Here is a 25064-nt window from a genome sequence, read left to right on the forward strand (position 1 = left end):
ACCTGAAGGAAGCTGCTGCCTCTTCACCCAGAAGGGTCCAGATGTGGGCCTCCCAGTTCAAGAGGGATGTGAAGAAACTGGAGAGGCCTGGAGGTGGGCTACCAACATGGTCATGGTGCTGGCCCACAGGAGAGGTGGAGGGGGCTGGGCTGGGTTAGCCCGGCCATGAGGAGGTGAAGGGGGTCTGAGAGCAGCAAACAGCTAAGATGATGGAGTTGAATCCTTCTTGGTGGTGCTAGATGATATGATGGGGACAACAGTCACCAACTGCAGCTTGGGAGGTTCAGGCTGGACCCCCAGAAGAAAATTCCTCCCCAGGAGGGTGGCGCAGACCTGAGGCAGTCAATGGGAGCTGGGAGATCTCCATCCTTGGAGATTCCCAAGACTCGGCCAGACAACACCACGGCTGCCCTGATGTGATGATTACTGCCTGGTTGGGCTGGAGCATCCAGTGACCTGCCAGAACGCACGTCCGTGTCTGTGACGTGGGATTTTTGCATTTACCAATAGGCTGCTCATGTGCAGGCCTCCTCTGGCTTGCTGGGGCTGTGATTGGAGCCTGTGGATGGGCTCATGCCTGGGTGAAGCTCTGCTGTCCCAGGATAGCCTGGGGACTGGGGTGAGCTTGCAGTGCCCAACCTTTCTGGGGCACCAGCCCCAGCTTTGCTGCCTGCCCAAGTGAGAAAGTGCCCTGAGAGGATCCCGGGGCTATTCCCCAATTCACCATCACGAGCATCACGGCTGGTTCCCCACTGATGCTCTTCAGTGCTGATGTGAAGAGATTTGTAAGGACTACATGATGCCTGTGACAACCTGTTTCCTCTTTAATTGTAGTTGTTTTTGCACTTTTGTTGCCTGGATTCAACTCCTTTCCTTCTTTTCTTAACCTATGGGTGTTTATTAGCCATAGTCCCAGACTTTTCTGAGCCCCCTGCAAGCCTCTTCTGTTTCTTCAACAGCCTCTATGGTGGAGGGAGAGGGGTTTCAATGCCAACCCGGCTCTCATAGGCTCAGTGTGCCCATTTTTGCATTGATGTTGTCTGTTTTGTCTCTGGTGACATTGAGCTGATTCATCACCTCCTGTTTCTGCGCTGTGTGATGTCCCAGGAGTAGTTCCAGCTGTCATCCTTCATCTTCCCAAGTGAAACCTGAAGGAAAGGGGAGGGAGAGTGAAGGAACTCTGAAAGGTGTCCAGGAGTCTGCTAAGTGAAGCCAACAAGTCATGTGATGTCTCATCCTTTTATTCTTCAGCTTTTTGCTATGAGATGAAGCTTCTCCAGCCAGTGTCAGATACTGTGCTGGCTCCAGCTCTGTGATGCTGAGCGATGGCAGGGAGCGTGCTGGAGCCCCGTCCCCTCCCGAGTGCCGTGCCAGGCTGGCTGCAGTCCTGGTTCCAGCTGGTCTCATCCCATCCTGGTGTCCACCAGCTGCCTCCATCACCCCTGCGATTGCCCTGCGGTTGGCCTTTTGGTCCGGTGGTCTTCCCCTGGGCTGCTGTCCCCCACCGTGGGCAGACTGAGGATGAGTCAATGGTGGGCATCAGTGCTTCCAGCTCCCACTGGAGCAGAGAGCCCCGCTCTCATTTCTCACATCAGGGAGGGTCCCCTGCAGCCCGTGGCTCCGGCTCCTCCAGGGAGGGCTGGCGGAGGCTCCGGGTGAGGCTGAGGGAGCCTGGCAGGGGCAGAGCCACTGCCCCAGAGGACCCAGCATTTACAGCCCCACAGGCAGCAGGCGCTGTGCCAGCGCCAGGAGCAGCAGGACAGGCAGGGCTTGGCTGCAGCACCGCTGCTTCCCTGCCGCAGACCCGGGCAGCAACACAGCACAGGCAGCGTGCAGGTAGGGCCCAGAGTGTGAGCAAAGTGCAGGCAGAGAGCAGGCAGAGAGCAGGCAGAGCACAGGTAGCAAGCACAGAGCTTGCAAAATGCACGCAGAGATTAAGCAGTGTGCAGGCAGCACACAGGCAACGTGACGGAAGCATGCAGGTAGTGTGCAGGCAGGATGCAGACAAATTGCGGGCAAGACTGCTCAGGAATCTTTGGCAGAAGCCGTGTGGGAGAAAGCCCATCTTAGCTGGCCCCTGGGCTTCTCCCAGCCTTGCCACATGGCAGCATCACGCCCAGGGCTGCATGGAGAGCCCAAATGCTGCCAGGGCTGGCAGCCCCTTGACAGGGGGGTTAGGAAGCTGGGGTCAGAGCCCTGCACCCCACTGCCAGCCCCCTGTGTCCCCCCACATTTGTGTGCTAGCACCCTGAACACCCAGCCAGGGGTGCCCAGTGGCCAGAGCTCTCTTGAGTCCCAGGGTCCAATCCTGGCTACGCTGGAGAGGGCCTGAACACAAGACCAGTCTTCCCCACAGGGCTCCTGCCAGGCTGGGGGAGGATGTTGGATACTGGGCGATGAGGGGCTCCTCATCTTGCCCTCAGGGCTGGTCTCTGCTGCCAAGCGAGCACATAGCAGCAGCCATGGTGGGGACCTGCCTCCCCACCCTGCCTGTCACCACCTGCCTGTACCTGCTGCAAGGTCACCCATCTCCCCACTGCATCCCCCTCAGGACTGGGCTGAGCACCTGAGCAAGACCAGGCGATGCCCAGCACATCACCTGCCCACGGGGAGCCTGGGGCATGGAGAGACGGCACCCGCCTACAGAAGAAATACATTTTTATTAGGAAAGCGCTCTGCAGATGTGCCAGGCTCTGTCGTACCAAACTAATCCCTCCAACTCCACTGGATGGGACGTGGGAGCCCGAAAGGCATCCAGCTCTGGCCATAAATAGTGCTTTCCTCCTGGCCAGAAGCAACCCCGGGGGTGGAGGGGAGGGGGGCATCGGTCGAAACCAGCTCGACCCCACACCGGGCACGGCGCGGCTGCGGCTGGACTGGCACTGGAGAGCCACGCTGGGAGCCCAGGGCGCTGGGGCTGGGCTTTGCTGCCGGTGATGGGCGCAGGGCACGTCCCTGGCGCCGAGCAGCAGCACCCTCCCTCCCCCGTGCCCCGCGAGCCCGGCAGACCCGAGTGGGGCGCGGGAAGTGAGCGGCTCCGTTACTGCAGAATATACCGTGGGTACGTCTAGTACAACAAGCGCTGCTTATGCGATCGATAATACTGCTACAAAAAAATGAGGGGGGGGGGGGGGGGGATATGCCACGCATGGACCCCCCCTGGGTTGGCGGCTGGGCCAGCTCCCTGTGGTCCTGCCAGACCCGGGCAGGGAGCAGGCAGCAGGGCATGGACGGGGAGGAGCAGGTCCTGGGGCAGGGGAGACTAAAGGGAAAAGGGGGATGAGAGAGATGGGGGCAGGGAAATGGAGGCTCAAGGCTCTTCCAGTGCCCCCTGCCCAGTCCAACTTCCATGTCCGCTGGCCATGCCAGCAAACGTCCTTCGTCCCGGCACGCAGCTGGCCGGTGCGGGGCCAGTGCCTGGCTCCTGGTCACTGCACTGCCTGAGCGGGCACAGCGGCTGCTCTGGGTGGCTCCAGGCTGGCTTCTCGGCTCTTCTTCCTGGGAGGCTTTTTAATGGGGGTTTTCTTGGCTGTTTGTTCACTGGGGAGAGCCTGGTCCTGGCCGCTGCCGGTGCTTGGCTTCTCCACCCGCTTGGGCTCCCCAGCCACCGGCTCGGACGCCCCAGGGATCAGTTTTTGCAGGTGGGGAGAGGTGGGCAGCAAGGGCTTGCTGGTCTTCTGGCCGCCGGCGGCCGCCGAGCGCTTGGCCTTCTGTGGAGGGGTGGGCTTCTCCCGTTGGGCGCCCACCCCGTTCGCCCGGGTGCCTCCGTCCCCCTTGTTGAGGCTCTGAGTCTTTTCCTTCAGCTGGGCGGCCAGCTCAGAGGCCAGGTGGGGATGGAGGGGCTCGGAGCGGGGTTTGCTGGTGCCGGGGCTGCGAGGAGCATCCCTGTTGTCCCCAACCCGCCGCTCCGTCTGGAAGGCGCCCATCTTTCGGAAGGCGTTCTGCACCGCCCCGTTGATGCTCTCTGTTGGCTCGGAGCTGGCTTTGCTCCTCTGCTTGGGCTTGGAGGGCGACTGGGGTTCACTGCTGAGGCTGGCTTTGCCCTCGGGGACTCCGGGCTCCTTCAGTTGCTTCTGCACTTTCTCCTTGCCCCGCGTGCCGCCCTTCTCCTCTGCTCTGCCCTGCACGCTGGCCGATGTCTCACTCGGGCTCCTCTTCCTCTTGGCCAAGCCCTGGCCTTGCTCAGGGCTGCTGGACCGGGCGGCTGCTCGCTCCGGGGACCGGCTGGGTGCCGGCAGCGAGTTGGACTGGCTGGAGTTGTACCTGCCGTGGATCCAGGAGACTTTGGGCTTTGTGGCTGGGTCTGGAGGACGGGGCTTGGTCCTTTCTGGGGATGGTGGCTTCCCGGGGCTGCGGGGCTCTGTGGTGGCATCCTCCTCCTCCTTGGACTGCTTGGAGAGACGGGCAACCCGGGCATAGAGCGCGGCGCCAGCCGAGCCCGAGCCGCAGGAGGAGCGCTCGCTGTCCGAGGACTTCAGCAGGGGCGTTTCGCTGCTGTCGGCTGGGAACGCTCTGATGGAGCCCGTCTCCTTCAGGAAGGTGTATTCACCTGCTTCCTCCCCACTGGCTGGGGCCACCAGCTTGTCCCCAGGGCTGGCGGGTGTCCCCCTCTCCCTGCTGTCACCCACGCTCTCTGTGGGAAGAGAGCACAGGGCTGTCAGGCAGATGTGTGCCCAGGGAGGGGAAGGACCGAGATGCTCCCGCAGCACGGTGGGACGGGACGTCCCACCTGGTTCCCCCCTACACCCCGGTGTGTCCCCAGGTGCCCCTGTTCCCTCCTCCCAGTCAGGGACCCCAGCACAAGAGGGCTCTTAAAACAACCCTGGAGCAGCAAACGCCAGAGGAGGGACCTCTGAAACTGCGGGCAGGCAACATCAGCACCCGCATCCCTTCCCGGGGCAGGAGGCGTCAGGGTGACACGGTACCCACCGTGCAAGGGTGACTCCTCTCCACTGAGCAGGGGGTGGCCCCTGGTGATGGCCCCGAAGTCCCCTGGGGAAGCACCCTGTCCCTCTGCTCACCTTCGTGGGGGACGCAGTACACTGGCCCCTCGTCCGTGGTGTCAAAGGAGGAGAAGGAGCCACGGGATGACCAGGATGGGGAAGGCTGCTCCACCACGGAGGGCGGCTCGATGAAGCTGCAGTTCAGGGTGTTCTCCAGGTCATGATGGGCCACTGCAAGGCCAAGAAACTGCTATCAGCGCCCGTCCTGCTGGACCCCCCCACCCCCCCACCAGCCAGGAGGGTGGGATGCTGCACAGCTGCCCCCTGCCCAACTTGCCAGCGGGTGTTGGGGACAGGGACAGCATCCCAGGCACAGGGACAGCTCTCGCTGCGCATCCCCACCAGGTCCCCCAGCAAAGCACCCACAGAAGCCATCAACGAGCAATGGTGGTGACCAGCATCCCCCATGCCTGGGGATGAGAGGCTGTGGACAGCAGAGCCCATGCAAGCCTTACACACCCCCTCTATCCCCCCTCTCCACAGCAGGTCTCCAGCTGCCCAAATCGAGGATGCACATGGCAGAGGGACGCACCACCCAAAACCTTGGGTCCCGTGAGGACCCAGTGAGCATCCTGGTGGTCAGCTGTGAGCTCTGCAACCTGGCACAGGCACCCCGCAAAGAAACTCCTGGTGATGTGACCATCCCCTTCCTGGGGAAAGAAATGAGATGCCAGCTTTAATTACACTAATTTCCACTTCAGCACTACTGTTTGCATTTTCCTTCTGCTTCTGCAAAAGGAGGTAGAAGGATGGTAAAAGGATGCCTGCAGTAGGGGGATGTGCATCACCATTTTTTCCCAGTTCTGCCACTTTTCAATCCCTTTACCAGCTTCTCCCATGCTGAAGCTGAGGAGGAGCATCTCCCCTTGCCCCAGCACTGTCCCCTCTGCTGTGGGGGCACCCACAGAGAAGCTGAGCAGAAGAGAAAAACCACCAGAGAGGAAAAACTTGGTGTTTTCGGTTTCAACAGTAAAAAAAAAAAATTAAAAAGGTGAGCAGTGACAGTCGCCTGGGCTGGGAGGGACTTTCTGTTTGATCCTTTTTAAGGCTCTTTGCTGTGTAAGTTCATGTCCCACCCCACAGGGCTTCCTCAGGTGCCCGCAGCTTCAGCATCGTCCTTGGGGTACCTGCAGGACTGCGGCAGCACCCAGCTGGATGGAGGGGACCGGCTCTCCCAGAGAGCTGGGCAGCACCAGACGCTCTTGTCCCCATCCCCTGCCTGCTGGCTGTTGTCCCCTGGGATGGTGGCAAGCTGCCTCCAAGCCCAGGCAGAGCCCTGCTTTGCAGCAAGGGCTGCAAAACCCCAGGGTACAGGCAGGCTCCCCTTGCGCAGCAGCTGCACGTCGGTATTTCCAGGTATTTGTAACCTCTGCCCGCACATCCCAGCCATCTAAGTCGTGCTGCAATTTCCTGCTTGGCCTGTTTGATTCTTGCACCACATCCCTGTTTCACAATAAAATAACTCTAAGTGTTACCGGGATGCCCACCGGAACATTTATGCTTTATTAGGGAATCTGGCTTCAGAGATGCAAGGTCATTAAAATGACGGCAGCGATGCATGCTCGCCCCTGCATAGTTTGGCTTCTTGGAGGAAAAAAAAAAAAAAAAAAGCAGCAATATTTAAAGAGCAAATGGCCTGGAGAGGGGGAAGCGGCAGTTTCAACATGGCTTTCCTTGTAATAAAAACCAAAAAGGGAAAATTAAAAGCAGCCGGCTGGAAGCGGATGAAGGGAGATGCTTCCTGAGAGGAGGCGTGACGAGCGGCTGGGACTCACAGCCATGAGGCGTCTCTGGGACTCAAATGAAACCCAGGATCCAGCCAAAGGATAAAAAGAGGATGTGCAGCACACCCAGAGCCAGGCTTGGGGGCTCCTGTGTGGTCCCCTGGGATCTACCTCCCCCTGGCTGATAGAACACGGGCTGATGGGGCTGGAAGAAATGCGGACGCTTCCCGCAGGTCCCCTCCTGCCACCGCTCCCCGAAATCTCCCGGGGCCACAGCACCAGGGTGCCAACGCCAGCCCATCTTGCACGGCGGCTGATCAGTCTCAAGACCAGGATGAAGCAGTGAGAAGCCACACAAGGGCCGTGGGAGCGTGGCCCTGGAGCCCTCTGGGCTGCCCCCCCCAACTTGTCTCAAGCTCCCCACGGCCTTGGGGCCGGCTGAGCTTCACTGCTTGGAGAGGAGACATGGCAGTGGGGTGCAGAGCTCCGGTTAGCCCCAGCATCCATGGGGCAACACGCAACTGAGACCCACGCTGGTACCACTGACTTCCTGAGAAGCAAACCCCGTGAAACTCGTGCACACAGGGATGCCCAAACCCTGCACTGTGGCCACCCAGACTGTAGCCGTGTGGGCTGCCAGCTTGGGTGCAAACCCCAGGGAGATGCTGCGGATCCAAAGCTGGTGCCAAGGCTGGGGAGCAGCTTTTGAGGGGGGCACCTGGGGCTCCAGGCACCCGATGAGCTTTTCTGGGGCTTCAAGACCTGCTGTCCCACCTGGGAAGGTTCTACCACGTGTGGGCTTGAGCTCACTGGTGGTGGCCTCGATCATGTTTGAGCCCAGAGGGGAAAACCTGGCGCCAGCAAATGCATGGCCACGGCAGCAGCTCTGCAAGGACGTGAGCAGATCCAGAGCGACAATCTCCAGGTGTCCTCGGCTTCAGGCTGCACCAGTTTCACCACGACATCCCCACAGGGGCCTGAGCACCTCCAGCACTGACCTGGCACTTGGGATGGGGCATTTCAGCATCCTGGGGACCCTCCTCCTGGGGCAGGACCCATGTGGGGAACAGGCGGCCTCTGCCACCGTGTACTGGCCACTGCGGCTTCCAAGTGGAGCCACAGGCTGATGTGGCACCACGGTCACTGGGCTGTCACAGGCATCCCAGCAGCTCTCCCTGGGCTGGGGGGGACTCAGACCCAGTGGGGGCTGCAGGCATTGCCAGACCCTGCACCAGAGGGACTGGGAGCTGCCGAAACCCATGTGGGCTCCGCCGTGCAGGAGAACACGACGCACACAAAGCAAGCCCTGACCAAAGCCCTTCCCTCCAGCAAAATAACAACCAGGCTCCGGGAATAGCCCCAGCCCTGCCAGGACCCAAGACCATCCCGAGCATCCCCCTGGCACCAGTGCCACATCCTCAGCCTTTCCCGGGGCTGCTGCTTACACAGAGCAGCTGGGTGGGCGCCAGCTCCCTCCAGACGGCACGGGAAGGCACAGGCAGCCCCCTTGAACCCCCCCTGCCCTCGCCACACACAGGCACCCTCTGTCCTCCCCAAGCCCTGCCTGGCCCCTTCCACAAACACGGCCTCTGTTATCCTTTGCAGCAGGAATGTTTCTCCGGCCCCGGCACACCCCACTCTGGGGCTGGGCTTTGCCGTGCCCCACGCAGCGAGGAGTTGTCCCCCTGGCTTTGACGCTGGAGCTCGGGCACAGCACGCCGGGACGGGGCCACCTCCGTGCCCCACCTGGGATGGGGGATTTGGGCTCATGCTGAGCTGCTGTGTGCTGGGATGCGACTGCTCAGGGCATCCCACCGGCATTGCGTGCCCGGGGAGGTGCTGGGCTCAGGGAGAGGGGCACGAGGCTGAGCCCCATGCTAGCGCAGGGCGGGGAGCACTGCCTTCACCCCCAGGTTTGTTCAACAGAGTCCTCTCCGAGGCAGCACATCCCCAGCTCCTCACATGGGGATGAGCGCAGGGAGGGTTCGGAGCATGCAAGGGACAGTGTACCCCAGCTGCCCGGATGCAGGGAGTCCCCAACAGCCCTTACAGCTCCTGGCCAAGGGCTTTGCCGGGTGTGAGCATCCCCCTACAAGCCCAGTTTGTGCCCCGGCAGTGTGGGGAGCTCACCCAGTCTCTGCCTCTCCATCCTCAACTCTGCTGCACACAGCAGTGGGGTGGGCTCCGGCCCCAGCTCGGATGCTCCAGCTCCATGCAAAGCTGGGGCAGGGTTAGGTCAGGACCAAAAGGGTAAACGAGGCATTTCAGTGCTGCGACAGGGACTGTTCCTCTACCTGGAGAGCCTAAAAACCTCAAAAACAGCTCGGTAGAGCTCCAGGTGCCCACCCTCGCAAAGCAAACCAATGCACTTTGAGATCCAGAAGCTGCAGACTGACAAAGGGCTGACCCCTGCAAGCCCAGCAGTGCACCAAGCACTGTGATGGTCCCTGGGACCTGCGTGTCCCCGTCACCGCTCTGCCGTGCTCACTGCCCCGGCTTCGGGGCTGGAAAGGATGCTGTGAGTCATGTGCACTGCCCTGCCAGGAGTAAAGCCCCCAGGGTTTGGCTCTCTGCCCCCTCCTCAAACCCCAGCACCTTACCTACAACCTTGGGTAACTTCTGGCGGCGCAGGGGGATGCGTGGGAGCTTCATGCCGATCCGACTGAAACGCCCGCACAAGCGTCTCGGTGGCTTCTTGGCTGCTGCCGGGTCCTGGCTGGAGCTGCAAGAGAAGGCGACGGCCCCATCAGAGGCATCAGCACCCGCCTTGCGGTGGGGACAGCCCTCACGGGGCCACAGGGAGAGTCAGGAGCTCAGGGGTGCTGCAAAGGCAAAGGGGTTTTGGGAAATATAATGGGGCTGATCAAAGCAGGGGGCTGCCCAGGGCACAGGGGGTCTGGGACTCGCCGGGGCTGCTGCCAGCCCCAGGCACCAGCTCGCACCGTGCCAGGATGCACAGCAGTGCCAGGGGACGGTGGCAAGGCCAGATCCAGCCATGGCCGTTGACAGCCCCGTCCCAAAACACCCACAACGCCCGGCCAAGACTCTGAATCTTTAAAAAAAATAGAAATCATCCCAACCCAAAAACAAACACGTGGCTTCTCTTTATTTGCTCTCTGGTTTTGAAGCCTCCCAGGGACGAGGTTTCAAGCAATTATCTGCAGCCGCAGGAGCGAGCGGCTTCGCATGTTGACGCAAGGCAACCTGCGACGTGCCTGCCACTGCCACAGTCCCTCGGGATGCTCCGGCCAGGGACCACTGCTGGGATGGCACCGCAGGTGACCCAGCTGTTTGGGGACATTGCAGAGGTCTGGGTACACCAGGAGAGAGGAAACTGCTTTGAGCCATTTCCCCTCTCCCTGTGTGATACTTGACCATGCGGGGCTGTGTTTGTGCTTTTATCTGCAGGATAACTACACGCAGTCCCCAGGGTCTCCAAGCCACATGTGCTGGGCTGGGATTGAGCTGGCAGAGCTGCAAGGGGAGGCTTCTGGAAAATTCACATGCAGTGGCCAGCAGCACAAGGGGAGACCTTCCTCTGCAGCCAGAGGAGCAGCACAAGCCTTCCTCTCCCCTGCAATGGGGCTGTCCCCATCCCTGTCCCTGTGGTGGGATGTCACCCAGTGCTGCTGAAATGCTTCTGACATCCCGACCTTGCTGCAGAAACTCACCCTCCCTGTCCTGAATGTCCCCATGAGGGACAGCCGGCAGTGCCGCAGCCCATCACCCCCCCAGGTCACACCCTGTGGCCCAGGGGTTTGTTCTGGGGGTCTCAGTCACACCTTGATGCCCCTGCTGTATTTTAGGGTTCCCTTTGCAGATCAGCTCCAGCCTCCTGGAGACTGGAGGGGACCTGGTGGGTCTCCATGAAGTGATGGCCCACAAGAGGGAAACCAAGTTAGGGAGAGGTGGAAGGGGGTCCACAGGCAGGGCTCACACCGAGCCCCTCCATCAGCCCTGGAGCTGGGCGCTGCCCTGAGGATGCAGCAGGATCTGCTCAGACCCCAAGGACCTGCAGGGCACAGGGCACCGGGCAGGCAGCGCTGCACCGCTGTCCCAGTGCGGTCCCTACACTGGCCACTGACGTCCCCAGACCCGCAGCTCCCCCCTCTCCTCAGGCTTCGTGGCAGAACCCGGCAAGAGCCCTGCCCGGCCCCGGCACTCACCCGCGGGCTTCGTCCTTCTTGCGGCAGACGCAGCAGCAGCAGAGCAGGGAGAGCAGGAGGATGAGCAGCAGTGCCAGGAGGGCTCCTGCCCCGATCACCCCCATCCGCTGGTTGGCCTCTGCAAAACAAAACCAGCAGGTCAGCCCCGGTGACGGCCCCGTGGCAGAGCCCGGCACCCCAACCCCTGCCCGCTGGCACTCACCCATGTGGCAGGCGCCTGTCAGCGGGTCACAGGCACCGTCGTGGCAGCTGCAGGCTTCGGCGCAGTTGGCTCCATAGCGGCCGGGCGGGCAAGTCAGGTTACAGCTGGAAGAAAGAGGCTGAGTGAGAGCCCTCACCACCCTGGCCGCTGCCTCCTCCCAAGCCCTCTGAGCTCTGGGGAAAAATGGGGGGCACTTCTCCAAGCTGCTCTGACACAGCCCCCACGCACCCTGGGGGAGCCAGGGAGCAAGAGCCCCTTTCCCATCGCTCAGGAGATTTGGCCCAGCTGGAGCACAGATGCTCTCGCTGCTCCCCGTGAAGGGCTTCACAATTAGGCACAGCAATTACGAAAGGTCACGAACGCAGCAGTCACATCTAAAGACACACCAATGTCACATGCAGGATTTCCAGCTCAGCTCGGCAGTGACGTGGCTGCAGCACCCCCGGGCCCCCCCACACCGAGCCAGGCAGGGCCACGGCAGCCACGAGCTGGGAAAGTGCCCAGATTGATTTTATTTTTGCTTTTTTGGCCTCCGAGAAGAAAAAACAACCGAGCGGCCCTAAGACATCTGCTCCATCAGGGCAGACTCTCTCGGTTCGGCTAAGCCCGGCATCAAATCCCCATGGCTGGTAAAATGACCTCCCTGGCAGCATCACCAAGGCAACGGGGACGGACATGAACTGGCACCAACTCGCAAGTGTCAGGGGTTTGAGCACAGAAAGCCTGTGCCAGGCACAGATCACAGCACCCGAGGCTCCTGGTGTCAGCAGGGCCAACCTGACCTCCCACCCCGGCGGTGGGATGGGCACCACGGCGCCGGACCCGGGTGGATTTGGGGGACGCTGGCAGCGCTGCTGGGCACCAAACCCCCCACCAGCTGCTCACCAGCAGCCGCATTCCGGCCGTAAGGAGCCAGCGGGCCCCAGCCCAAACACGCTCCCCCTGGGGACCACAGCTGCCCCCAGCCCTCGGCACGGCGCCCGGAGGCAGCTCAGCCCATTTCATGCTCCACCGACTTGCAAAGCGCCGCCCTGGCCGAGCCTCGTGCCCGCCGTGTGCCGCGTGCCCGCCGGGATGGGTGCCGAGCCCCCGCCGCCGCCCCGAGCAGCTGCGCAGCGGCAGCAGACGCGGTGAGGTGGAGCTGGATATTTCCCTGGCAACCCAAACCTCCTCACCCCACTGTTTAGACCTACATCTGCCCCACGCTGAGACTTTGGGAGAGCACAGGGCGGTGTTTTTTTTTCCAAAAGGGTCCCAACACCTCTGGATAAACCACTTTGCGCACACTACAAATATGTTAGCAGCCTTTCCTTTAGCATCCTCCTGAATTAGAGCTGAGAGGACACCCCTGCATGGTGAGGACATCACTTCTGCCTTTCTTCCAGAAATCACCCTCTTTTTAGCAAATCAAATGCTGCTGACAAAAACACTACTTTGCACAGAATCACAGGGATCCACCTGAGCACCGAGAGAGTCCCCGAGCCCGCCCGGTGTGCACCCGTACGGCACAGCTCAGCCCGCGGTTACAGCTCCGGGATGCTGCTGGGGCCGGGGCCGCATCCTGAGCACCCCCAGCGCCCACATTCCTGATGCTCTGCCAGGGTCTCACAACAGTTGAATTCACGCGTCGCCCTCCAGCGCTGTGCTGAAAGCGCCACCGCAGGCCCCTGCTGAGCACCAGGACTCACTCACCTTTGCTGCTGAAGGTGGCAACAATGCCCAGGCTGGGCATCCTGAGCTGGTGCCGGTGCCCAGCCGGCTCTTCCAGCAGCATCAGTGTTGGCAAAGCCCCCCAAAAACCCCCTCGAAATGCAAAGGCTCCCTGTTGATATGCCCTGAGCAAAACACTGGCGTGGGCAGGATGCCAGCTCTGAATCCCTGTCACTGCCATCACCCTTGTGGTCAATTGCTGGGAAAATCTGAGTAACACCCGGCAGGACCTGGGGGAGCTGCCTGCATGCCCCAGCCGGTGGGAAATGCTTTCCTTGCCTTTTCAAAACAGCATTTCAGTCCCACGCTGGAGAAAACCACCAGGGCATGTGAGCAGGACATCGATGTCCCTTGTGCCCTTTCCTTGGGCAGGGGGAAAGGGGGAGGACTGGGGGGCTCTTCCCGGGGGTGAGGAAGACCCCGGCCAGAGCCACAGCTTGCAGCAGAAGCACCCCACAGATGCCATGCCCATGAGGCTATTTGCTATTCTGGGATGTGGTTTTCTCTCTCTTTTCGGCTAGAAATTCCACCCTGGACTTAAAAAAAAAAAAACAAACAACAAACCACCGTTTTGTCGACAGCATTTGTTTTTGCCAACTAGGCGTTTCCTAAAGCAAAACCCCTCTCTTGCCGCGTTATCTTGCTGCTAACGGCTCCATTCCCCTCCACTCCAAAGATCATCCCAATTATTGCCCGTGAGCGCTTCCACTGCAGGCAACCTCTTGGCTGGGAACTGTGTAGGACCCAAGGGGGCAGGAGATGCCCGAGCATCACCCTGGGGCGCACCCCGAAGTGCTCCGGCCGTGGCTCACTTACTAGGTGCCGTGGGAGCCAGGGCGGCAGAGGCACCGGCCGGTCTCGAAGTGGCACTGGCCGTTGACGCAGTCGCTGCAGACGAAGGCGCAGTTGTCCCCATACGTCCCGTTCCGACACTTGGTTTCACACCTGGGGGGGGGATGAGGGCAGGTGGCTGGGGCACCCATGGCTCCTGGGGACCTCTAGCATGCCCCCAGCTCTCCTGCGTGTAGGCAAGGGGATGGGGCTGTGTTGTCAGCCCTGCTTGGGTGCCTGCGGGAAAGCATCCCAGCTTGAGAGCTGAGCCCCACCGTGAGCACCCAACGTGCCTGGGGGCACAGGGCAGGGGTCTCGCAGGCTCCCTCCAGTCCCACTGCTGTGCCAGCAGGCTCAGCCCATCCCTGCCCCCCCGTCCTGGGTGCAGAAACCCGCAGCCACCGCCGGTGCCTGGGCAGGGAGCAGCAGGGAGGCTGGACACCGCCCCGCCGGGGCCCAACTCTGCACCCAGCTGCACTCACCGGTCTCCGATCCAGCCTGGGTTGCAGTGGGAGCACTTGCCGTTGATGTGGTTGCAGGTGTGGCCGTCCTTGCAGGGGGGACAGAGCTTCTCGCAGCCCTCTCCATAGAAGCCGGGCGAGCAGGGCTGGTCGCACTTGGTGCCGTTCCAGCCGGCCTCACAGGTCAGGCAGCGCCCGTCCGCCACAGTGCACGGCTGCAGGCTCTTACACTGCCCGCACCTGCAACGGCCCAGGAGGACCCAGTCAGCGGGCGCCGTGACCCCAAAACCTCCCACCGAGCCCACGGTGCTGGATCAGGCCCAACAGGGTCCAGCCACTCACCGTCTCCTGCAGCCTTGGCCGTAGAAGCCAGCCGGGCACGGCTCGCGGCAGTACTTCCCCCGGTAGCCCGGCTCGCACGTGCAGGTCCCATCCACCTGGTTGCACTTGCCCTTGTAGCACTGGCAGTAACGGTCACAGCGGGGCCCGAACGTCCGCTCCCGGCACTGGCAGCGCCCCGTGAACTGTTCACAGGGCGAGTTGTTGCAGGAGCACTGGTTGTTGCAACCGCGGCCCCACCAGCCGGGCTGGCACAGGCAGTTGCCCGTCTGCTGGTCGCACTGGGAGTTGTGGCTGCAATAGCAGGAGCTGGAGCACTGGGGTCCCCACCAGTTGGGCTCGCAGGTGCATTTGCCCGTCTTCTGGTCACACTTGCCGTGCTTGCAGAGGCAGACGTTCTCGCATTTGGGACCCCAGCGGTTGGGGTTGCAGGTGCACTGGCCCGTCACGTCCTCGCATTGCCCGTTGGGGTGGCAGCTGCACATCTCCTTGCAGTCGGGACCCCAGAACTGCCGGGGACACTCTGTAGGCAGAGCCGTCAGCCCCAGCACTGCCCGTGGCACAACCCCACCACTGGGCACCAGTGGAGACCCTCAGCCACAACAGGACCTTTCGCCCACAGTCCCCCCAACTCCTCCCAGCGCGCTGGATCTCAGAGGAGACCCCTCCAAAGCGACGATGCTCTGGGGACAAAGCCAGGGGGACAGGCAAGGGCAGAGCAAGAGCATCTCCAGCCTCGTCCCTGATGTTCCTCTCTGGAAAGTCACCCCGGGATGAGCCAGCACCCCAGGGCCACCCTGGTGAACCCCACCAAGGATGCGCGGGCGCCTGCTGGTACTCACTGGTGTCGCAGTTGGCACCGAAGTAGCCGTGGCGGCAGCGGCACTCGCCGGGCCTGACGCACACCTCGTTCTCCTTGCAGGTGAAGTTCCCCTCGCACACAGCTGGATGGACGGACAGACGGCAGGCGTGAGCATGTGTGCCAGCGGGCTCACCCCTGCTCCCCCAAACCACCCCCAGCCCCGCAGAGCAGGGGAAGGGGTGCACAGTGGCACTCCGGGTGGTGCTGAGCTGCGGCACTGTGACTGTCCTGGCAAGCAGCCAGGCAGGCTGGATGGGAGCCTCACCAGAAATGTGCCACCAGCCTCCTGCCACCCAGCTCAGCCCCGTCCCTGTCACCAGCCTCCTGCTACCAAGCTCAGCTCCATCCTGGCCATCAGCCTCCTGTCACCAGCCCAGCCCCGTCCCCGCCACCGGCTGCGCCCAGTGGCAGCATCCCTCGCCCAGCTCTGTATCGCCGGCAGAGGCAGCGCCAGGGGAGAGCGGGGACGTGGGACAGGGGGGGACACGGGCAGCCACGAGCACGGTCCCCTTGTCCCCCTCCCTGCACTCCTTACGGACCACAGCGGTCCCCCACCACCGCCTCTCCCACACAGGCCACCAGCCCCTCTCCTGCTGAGGGGACCTTGCGCTGGAGCCAATGCCCAGAGCGGGGCAGGCGCAGGACGTGGGACGGGCAGCACCGTGGTGCAGGCAGGCGCAGGCAGATCCCACATGGCCCTGGACAAGCCTTCTTAGCCACCGGGAGAGGGAGAGCAGACCACCCATCCCATCCACCTTACCTGGGAGTTCTTAGACCTACGGTGATGGATACTATAGAAACCCCTAAAATAGACAGATTACACAGGTTAGGAGCAGTGAGTCTAAGGGTTAGAGCAGGTTGAGGGGGGGCGAGGAGATGGGGACAGCTCACTGATGGGACCAGCCTCCCCCCCGCTGTCCTGGCAGACCCTGTCCTTCTACCTTCCTGCCGGCACGCCGAAGGGACCGCGTCCTGCTCCCGGCGCGCAGGCACCCAACGCATGCAGCGAGCAGTTATGAGGGCTCATGCACGGTGGGTTAGTTGGTTACGTGGTCTTCGTCGCTGGCTGCAAACTGCTGACACCCCCGGCCGGTGTGCAGAGCTCCTCCGGCTCTCCTGGGGCGAGGCGAGCCCCGTGGCCAGCTGAGACTGCGGGCAGCAACACAGGAACCCCAAACCAGCCACCTGCATCGTGGTGGCACTGCAGGGGATGAGCGGTCCCGGGTCTTCATGCTGAGCATCCATGCTGGGCTCACCAGTAAGAGCTGTAACGCCTGGCGTGGCCCCAGCTGGCACTGCCCTGCCTGCAGGCTCGGTGGCCCCTGCCTGACAGCCTGCCTGCCCCTCCAGCCTCTCCCCAACGGGGCCGTGATGGCCACGTGCCTGGTCCTGGTGGCTTCTCCACTAGCAGCTCTGACTTGGCTCCCCACGCTGTTGCAGCACTCATGGGAAATCTCGGGGTCCTCTCCTTGCAGCTGCACCCACACTTCACCCTGGGTGACACCTCGCTGTCCTTTGGGTCCCAGAGCAGCACCCCCAAATACTTAGACCCAAAGCTGGCTGGCATGGAGAGAAACCCCCTGGCCTGGGAGCGGGGGTGATGCTCCCCACAGAGGAGCCCACTGGTGGCACCCCAAGGCATCATTGTGGGGGCAGGGGGTACCCCAGGGCTGGGCTCTGTGACCAGCACCCCATTCCATCTGCACACTGCCAGCTTGGAGCACTGCAGGGAGGCAGGGCAGCCTCCAGCATCCCGGGGGAGGCCAGCTGCAGGCAGAGGTCCCTGGGACAGGGGGTCCCCGCCATGGGGCACATCAGGGGAGCCCGTGACAGCAGTGGTGAGGCCAGGAGGGCTCAGCAAAGGATGGGCTGATGAGCAGTGTCCAATGAAGCAAAACACCGGTGCTTACCTATTAAACACTCGCTTCCTTGTTGCCTCCATCCTGGGCAGCACACGAGCACCGAGGAGCTGAAGGGGAAAAAAAGCACCACAAATAATTATGACCCTCAGAAAGTCCTGGTCCTTCCCAAAACCCACCGGGAGCACCACTGCCATGGTGCTGAAGGGTCCTGCTCCAAGTCAGTTGAACCCTGACCGGGGGCTGCTGCACCCCGGTGGGGCAAGGAGAGCTGTTGGCTCTTCCTCCACCACGTAGGGAGCACAGATCTGCTGGGGGGCTCCCATGGACACCAGCTCAAGATGGCCCATCAGCCAGCTGAGGCGATGCCGGGAGCAAGGACAGGACCAGTTTCTCCCATTAATCAGGAGCGATCAAGCAACAAAAGTCATGTTTGCAACTGTTATTGTAAAAAATATAATCCCAAAGACCACCAAAAGCTGTGAAAAAAGGGAAGGGTCTAAATGACCCAGGGGAAAACCAACTGCTCTGCCCCTGAGGGGCCAGCAAAGCAGCCCGCTCCTGGGGTGGGATGGCACGGTGCCTGCAGCCAGACCCCCGGCTTGTGTCCCCGTGGTGCTGGACCTCCTCGCTCAGGAGGGTGCTGTGGTGAGTGGGGGCCAGCAGTGCCCACGCTGTGATCATCCCCATGCTGCTCTCCACTCCCTGCCTGCACCCCGCTGCCTGCCTCAATCCCTGCCTCCCCTGCCTGCACACACCCTGCTGCCTCCATGCTCCCTGCTGCCCTCCCCTGCCTGCATGCACCCCGCTGCCTGCACACAGCCTCAGTGCCAGGTGCCAGCAGGAGCCCGGAGCAGACTGGGAAGGACCCCGGCAGCACCTGCAACCCCGTCATGGGAGCAGGGACAGCAAGTTGCCCCTCGGCTCGGTGCCTCCCTGCCAGCACTGGGCAGTGCAGCTCAAGGGACATTTCCACTTTGTCTGGCTGCTGCAGAAAGACCAAACGTGACCTAAAACCCAGGTTGGCTGCTCAGTGGCCTGGGGACGGCACCCCAAAGGCAGGCTGGAACCACCCTGCCAGGATGGCTGGAGCACAGCCAGCTCCTGGGAGATGTCCCCCACATACGAGCCAAGCGATATCGAGTGTAGGTGGCTGGGATGTGTCCCTTGGGTGTCGTCGAGTGCCACCAGGGAGCACCATGCACAGGAGCATCAGCCAAAGTGTTTATGGCACAAGCTTGACCCCAGCCAACACCAGGATGGGGTCTCAGACCCCCTCAGAGGCTCAGCCAGAGATGCAGCTCCCTGCTGGGATGGGACACATGGGGACTAAGCAGGGACACCTCACCCACACTAGTTCAGTGACCCCCCCCGCAAGCAAATGGCTGGGGGCTCACAATGCTGCAACCCAGGTGTGGGGAACATGTTCCCCACACTGTGACACCGCAGGAACTGCCTAGGTGGGGGAACCCTGCTCATGCCGATGTGACTGGCTCATCCCTGGGGTGACCCACACCGCCTCGTCCCCACTGGTGACTTGGAGGGTTATAAAAGGTCCGAGCGGATGCTGCAGTCAAGGAAAACTTCACTCAGGCTGGTTCGGCGGCGCAGCCTGGAATGCGTTTTGCTTTTTTTTTTTTTTTTTTCCCCTTTTCCTCTTTATATGTAACAAATGCAGAAGAGGAGGAGGAGACAGCGAGGAAGTATTCGCTCAAAACCCAGCTCAGTCACAGGACCGCGTCTGGCTGCCAGACCGCCTTGTCCTGGGGCCGGGGAGGGAGCTGCCAGCAGCCCCCCGGCCAAACACGGGTACCGGGGAGGCTGGACGCAGCTCCCACCGCCGGCCCCTCGGCAGGCAGCACCCGCACGGCCGAGCCGGGAGCATCGCGTCCCCCTTTTCGCGGTGGATGGTGAAAAATTGGAAAGGAGGCAGAAAAGAACCACAAAAATGATTCAAGGCCTGGAAAAAATGCCTTGCAGCTGGAGCCCAAAATAGCTCCATCTATTCAACCCATCGAAGCAGTCGCAAGACGCTGCAATGGCAGCCAGCGTGTACCCCCCACGCAGGGACCCCAGGGCTCGGGTGGGGGGCTCTGCTCTGGCCGAGCATGCAGGGGGATGCACAGTGTTAACTGTAAACGGGGGTCCATGACCAAACCACCCCCCCGAGGACTGGGTGGGCTGGAGACAAGGCTCTTCTCTGCAATAGGCTTAGGGCTGCCCTCTCTGTAAAGCCTCGCCAGCTGAGCAGGATGCTCGGGCGCAGGCGGGGAAGGAGCCCACAGTGCCCTGGCCCTCCCACGGCGTGGCCAGAGCACCCACTATCCCGTCTGGGGTTGCTTTCACACTTTAGAAATTCAGTGTTTAGTGGTTTGTAGATGAAATCATGGCAGGTTTGCAAGGGGAAAGCCCTCTGCTTGGGCAAATTCCTCCCTTGAACAGCTCAGCCTGGCCACCAAAATGGGCATCATGGACGATGCACCTAAAAGCATCACCTGTGATGAAAGCCCCGGGCTGATGGTGGGGAGCCGGGAGCTGCTGAAACATGGTGGCAGGAGGGAAGAATCCATCCCCTGCCATGAGCCGAGGGAGGCGAGCGGCACCGCGACCACCACCAGCCGGGACCCCAGCCCACCCACTGCCTCACCGGATGCAGGATTCATGCTTATCTTTTCACTGATAGCTAATCTCTCCTTCACCGTGCCCGCCGATAGTGTCCCACGCCCCTTCGCTCGGCCTCCGCCTCATTTATCAGTGGCTTTGACAGCAAATAAACTTAATCCTGTTGCAAGGAGGCAGCTAGGATGTAGCACTGGGTAGCGGGTGCTCCCAGGGCAGCACAGGGACCGGTCCCTGAGCACAGGTGCTGGCTGCAGAGGTGACTGGCACCCATCGGGGCATGGGTCTAAAACATGTCTCAGCTCCTCCAAAGAGGGCTCGCTCCATTTTCCCCATGACCACTGGAACTGGGATCATTGGGAAATCCATTTAAAAGCTTCCTGCTGACCCACACGGACGTGCCACTGCAGACACGCACAGTGCAAATACACTTTCTATTTCTTTTTCTTTTCTTCAAAGCACTACAAATGCTGGGAAAAAGAAAGAAAAGCTGCCTCTGAGATGTGGCTGGGGCTTGGGAGCTTTGCTGATGCGGGGGAAAAGGAGCGGGGATGTGGGCAGAGCCAGAGCTGTGACCTGCAGGGACACGTGCTCAATGCCAGCGTTGCCCCTGGCACATGGGCACATCCTGCTCACACCGAGCATCAGCAGGACCTCTGCAAATGCTCCAAGGGTTTCTACAGAGGCAGAATATTTTTCTTGCAGATTAATATTCCGCATTGCTCCCTGAATCACATCCCGTTTACCTATGGCTATGGAGAGGGCTCCTGAGGCAGGAGGGATGGCTCCTCATCCAGACCAACGCAGCCCCCACTAAACAATGAGGAGCAAGCTCACAGCCCCGAAAGCAGGAGAGAGACCTTGGGCCTCGGGTGGGAGCTGCTGCCTCTGGTCCCATGCAAGACCTCCCCGCTCTCAGCCCGCCAGACAGAGCTGCAGAGGAGCCCTGCGGGCGCGTCCCCAAAGCCCAGAGCATTGCTGTCACCCTCCCCAGCCACGCAGCCACCCCCAGTGCTCCCCACCCCGCCGCTCCTCCCGAGCATCGCCCCGGTGCTGAGCTCTTTCTTTCTCTGTGTCACCCATCACTCGGTGCCACCCACCTCCCCCTGTGTGGCACACAGGGCTCTTGGGACCACCAGGTCCCAGCCAGCAGCATCCCCCCCAGCCGATGCCAGCCGCAGCTCCCCGACCTGAACCCAGCCTCGGGGCGCAGGCAAAGACAGAGATCCCCCGGTGCAGGCAGGAGTAGGATCGCGTATGTAAACAGAAACCCTTCAAGCAGAGGAAGAAAAGAAAAATAAGTTAAAAAAGAAAGATTACCAAAAGAGAGCGTTAGTGAGAGCAAGACAGGGACAAAGCAATGCCCACGCGTGCAGGGCTCTCATCAGCCTGCATCCCAAACGGCAGCTTCGGAGAGTGTCATGCCAACTTGTGAATTATAAAAGAGCTTCAAATTTCGGAGCAAGATGCATTTAGTACACAAAACTTTGACACCAAATAGCCCCCAAATATGCCAGTTTCTTCTGCCCTAAATAGTTCCTTGAATTGCTGCTCCCCAGCTGGGTCTCAGGAGGTCGCAGGAGGGCCTGAAGCAGAATCCTCCTCTCGAGCCCTCCGAAACCTGCATCTCCAAGGGATGCCTGCAAGTGCTTGGCAGAGCCACATGGCCAAGAGTCCAACCAGCAGCTTTACCAAGCTTGGGCAGGGGATACTGGGACCTTCTCCCCCAGGCACCTCCAGCCCGGCTGCCCCCCCAGCCCCAGGCACAGGGCAGGACCCCCAGCACCTGCCCTGGGTTCTTGGGGCCACCAAGGTGGGTTTGGATGGTGACACATGGGGCACCCCCCATGCCGAGGGGAGCAGCACAGTAAAGACGGGGGTGGGTGCCAGGGGGTGGGTAGGGAGGGAAGGGGGATTTGCAGAAGGGTGAGGCGTGGGAAATGATGCAAACGTCCTCTCAGCTTCCTAGGGACCATCCCCTCCCCACCTTGTCTGGCTCCAGGGCTGCCTTCAGGACCTGTTCGCCACGGGAGGATGGATGCCACCACCTGCCCACCCTGTGCGCCCTGTCCTGCTCACCCCCGAGTGCCTCTTGCACACCCCATGACACCCATGGGTGGCACAGGGAGCGAGTCTGAGCCCTGCGGCACTGGGTGCAGCATCTCCCCCACCTCCATCCAGCAGGGATGGGGGGGGGGTGGGGTGGGGGGGGTGTTGCCCTGTGCAAGGGGGAGCACCCAGGCACCCCATCCCCAGCACATGGGGCAGGATGCCTGGAGCAGGGGGGCACACTGCTCACGTCCCCTCTGCCACCCCGGGACATGATGGCATTTTTTCTGGGAACCAGCTGGGCAGATCACGGGCAGCCGAGGAGGGACCGCTCCCCGCATCCTCCCCTGCCGAGGAACAGCACGGGCCGGGAGCTGCGGCAGCTCTGGCTCGTGAAATGCCTCCGTAGGAAACTCAGCCTGTAATTTGAGGAGGGGGCACCAGCGCCCTGCGGCCCTGCTGAATGAAGCCATTATGCGGCCCCTCTTGCTCGCAGCACATGTTTTCCTTGTGGACTCGTCTGACCTCACGGGTGAGATGTAAAGGTGCATTTATGGCCTGGGCCCCCCATCAAGGGCAGGGGATCCTGCTCTCCCAGCCGGGAGGGAGCGGCTGTGGGCGCTCTCCCCCCCTTTGCTGGGGCCAGCCTGGCCGAGCAGCCTGACCAGCACCAAGGCCGAGTGCTGTGCAGAAGCTTGGCCCGAGGTGATGCTCTGCAAAGCCACCCGTGGTACACAGAGAGCACTGGGAGCGGGGACAAGGCACTGCCAGCTCTAGGGGCCCTGCCCCTGGCCAGGCAGGCAGGATGTGACCCCTGGGGACAGCCGGGCAGTGCCAGCACCCAGTTTCTGAAGCCAAACCCGAGGGTCCTGGAGCTGCCAACTCCGCCATCCCAGGCAGCTGGGGGCAGCTCCACCAAGATACCCAGAGCATCCTGCATCCTGCCAGCCCAGGATCGGCGGTGGGACTGGCCCCGGGGGGTGCAGGACCGGCCCCCCCACAGTGCAACCCGATCCCCGGAGGCACTCAGAACCGGCTCCCCACAACAGAACCGGTCCCGGAGATGCAGGATGGGGGTGTGTGTGTCCCCCGCCCCCCAGCACGACCAGATCCCCGGAGGCACCCAGAACCGGCTCCCCACAGCAGAACCGCTGCCGGGGGGTACAGGACCGGCCCCGGAGGCACCCAGGACCAGCTCCCCGCAGCAGGACTGACTCAAGGGGGAGCAGGACCGGGCCCGGTGTGCCCAGGACCGGCTCCCCGCAGCACGCCCGGGGACCGGGACCGCCCCCCCCCCGCTCCCGGCCCCGCTCGGGCTGAGCTCCTCGCCCCTTCCCCGGTGCCCGGCTCCCCCCGCCTCAGCCCCGCACAAGCCGGACTTTGTTTTGGAAGGCGCCCAGCGTCTCGGCTGGCCCGGAGGAGGGAAGCGGCGAGTCCATCGCCCCCCGCCCCCCTCCCCCCCCCCCCCCCCGGCCCCCGAGCCGCGGGTCGGGGGGTCCCGTCCCGCCCCGCCACACCTGCCCGCCCCGCCGCTCCTACCCGCCGGCCCTGCAGACGTTCCTGCCGCGGGGGCTCAGCTCCTGCGCGGCTCCGCGGCTCAGCACCAGCAGCAGCACCGGCAGCAGCACCGCGGCCCCGGCCCGGGCGCGGCGGGGCGGTCGCAGCCCACGGGCCGCCATGACCGTCGGAGCGGCGGGGCCCGGCTTGACCCGGCCCATCCCATACGGGGCCGGGCGCTGCCTCCCCCCACACCTCTCCCCGGCTCCGCCGTGCCCGGTGCCCGCCCTGCCCCGGCCGCTGCTGGGCGGGCGGAAGCCGCAGTGCGAGCGCTGCTCCGCCGCCGCCGCCGCCTCCCCCGCGCCCCTCTCGGCAGCGGCTGGAGGGGCCCCGCCGCCAGCCAGGAAATTCCGCATTGGTTCCCCTGACGGCGGGCCAGGCTCCGGGGGCCGCCGGCCGCCGCCTCCCCAGCCGCGGGGCAGCGCCGCCCCGACGGCCCCGACGGCCCCGGGGGTCTGTCCCGGGTCGGCAGCCCCCGGCGGAACCGGCGGAGGTTTCCCAAGGCGGGGGGAAGGCTGCGCGGTCCCGGCTGCCAGTTCAGCCCGGGGGTCCAGTAGCTCCCAGGCACCCGGGAGTCCTGGGAGTCCAGTGGCTCCGGGCTTTGGATGGCCCCGGCGTCCGGCAGCCCCGGGGTTCGGCTGTCACGGTGGTTTGGCAGCTCCGGGTCCCCGGGAGTCCCCGGGAGTCCGGCAGTCCCGGCGTCTGGCTGTCCCGGGGATCCAGCAGCTCCAGGGGTCCAACAGCCCAGGGTGCCCTAGAGCCCGGGGGTCGGGCTGTCTTAGGAGTCCGGCAGCCCCAGGGTCCATCTGTCCCGGAGATGTGGCAGCCCCAAGTGCCCGACAGCCCCAGGATCCGGCTGTCTTGGGGATCCGGCAGCTCCAGGGGTCCCACAGCCCCAGGATCCGGCTGTCCTGGGGATCCGGCAGCTCCAGGGGTCCCACAGCCCCAGGATCCGGCTGTCCTGGCGGTCTGGCATCTCCATGCCTGGGTGCTCAGCAGCCCCCAGACCAGGCTGTCGGGAGCCACGCAGGGCCCTGTGGAAGCCAAGTGGTGCCTGCAGCAGCATTGCCAAGGGAGCATGACCCTGAACAGGGACAGACCACTGGTTAACCTACCCTAAGAACACAACTGGGAATCGAAGGGACACAGTGGGCACCCACAGCAGTCCCACACCTCCAGCCCAGCCCAGTCGATAAGCCTGCTCAGCCTGACAGTACAGCAATACTGACTGAGCCAGGGCTTCCTGGGCCACCACACTGTGCCAGCTGGCTTTTTAGCTTAGTGGTCACTGCAGAGATGGCTCAAGCTTGTCTGAGCTCCAGGGACACCTGATAGGTATATGGTGAAAGCATGGATGGAGGACACCCCGACCATGTGGCAGCACAAATGCAGCTGAATAGCTGCCTCCATCTCCTGCTGAGTGCTGGCTGCACCCAAGGAGCTGCGGACAGTGTACATCTCCTGCAGAGCTGGGTCTAGGGCCACACACCTCCAGGGGTTTCCTGTGGATATGGAGCCTCCATCACAGTAGGCGTGAGTTGGGCAGCATCCTTCTGGAGAGGATTAGGGAGTCCTGGGTGGTGTCCTGAACACCCTTCAATGAGCAAAGAGTAAATGGGTTTGGTGGGTTCTCACCACCAACATCCTTCGGTGTCTGCAGTACATGGGGCTGATGTGCACAG

The 25064-nt window shown here is 62.5% G+C and overlaps 1 protein-coding gene across 2 annotated transcripts; it reads right to left on the minus strand.

Moving 5' to 3' along the window:
- Positions 1–2641: 2641 nt before the first annotated feature.
- Positions 2642–23753, minus strand: SCARF2 (scavenger receptor class F member 2). Of its 2 annotated transcripts, XM_074887469.1 has the most exons (12): positions 23365–23569; positions 20877–21048; positions 17209–17267; positions 15279–15380; positions 14440–14959; positions 14119–14337; positions 13622–13750; positions 11096–11199; positions 10894–11011; positions 9328–9449; positions 5022–5174; positions 2642–4633 (listed from the first exon to the last, which is right to left on the minus strand). In XM_074887469.1, exons 2-12 carry the CDS (start codon positions 20930–20932, stop codon positions 3429–3431), a joined length of 2787 nt encoding a protein of 928 aa, XP_074743570.1. In that variant the 5' UTR covers positions 20933–21048; positions 23365–23569; the 3' UTR covers positions 2642–3428. The 2 variants fall into 2 exon arrangements, with proteins under 2 accessions (XP_074743570.1, XP_074743571.1); XM_074887470.1 differs by lacking the exon at positions 20877–21048 and having other exon boundaries at positions 23365–23753.
- Between the last annotated feature and the right edge of the window lie 1311 nt (positions 23754–25064).

This window comes from Strix uralensis, chromosome 17 (genome assembly GCF_047716275.1).
Source record: "Strix uralensis isolate ZFMK-TIS-50842 chromosome 17, bStrUra1, whole genome shotgun sequence".
NCBI classification, from domain to species: Eukaryota; Metazoa; Chordata; class Aves; order Strigiformes; family Strigidae; genus Strix; species Strix uralensis.

What these genes read in the sequence shown, in the direction of transcription:
- SCARF2 (XM_074887470.1), bottom strand. Translation starts at nt 23,738, where the DNA reads ATGCGGAATTTCCTGGCTGGCGGCGGGGCCCCTCCAGCCGCTGCCGAG. An exon ending in GGCCAAGGCTGCAGGAGACG is followed by an intron (nt 14,338 to 14,439) that starts GTGAGTGGCTGG and finishes GGGCCGTTGCAG; the next exon opens with GTGCGGGCAGTGTAAGAGCC. An exon ending in AAGAAGGACGAAGCCCGCGG is followed by an intron (nt 9,450 to 10,893) that starts GTGAGTGCCGGG and finishes CTTCTCTTGCAG; the next exon opens with CTCCAGCCAGGACCCGGCAG.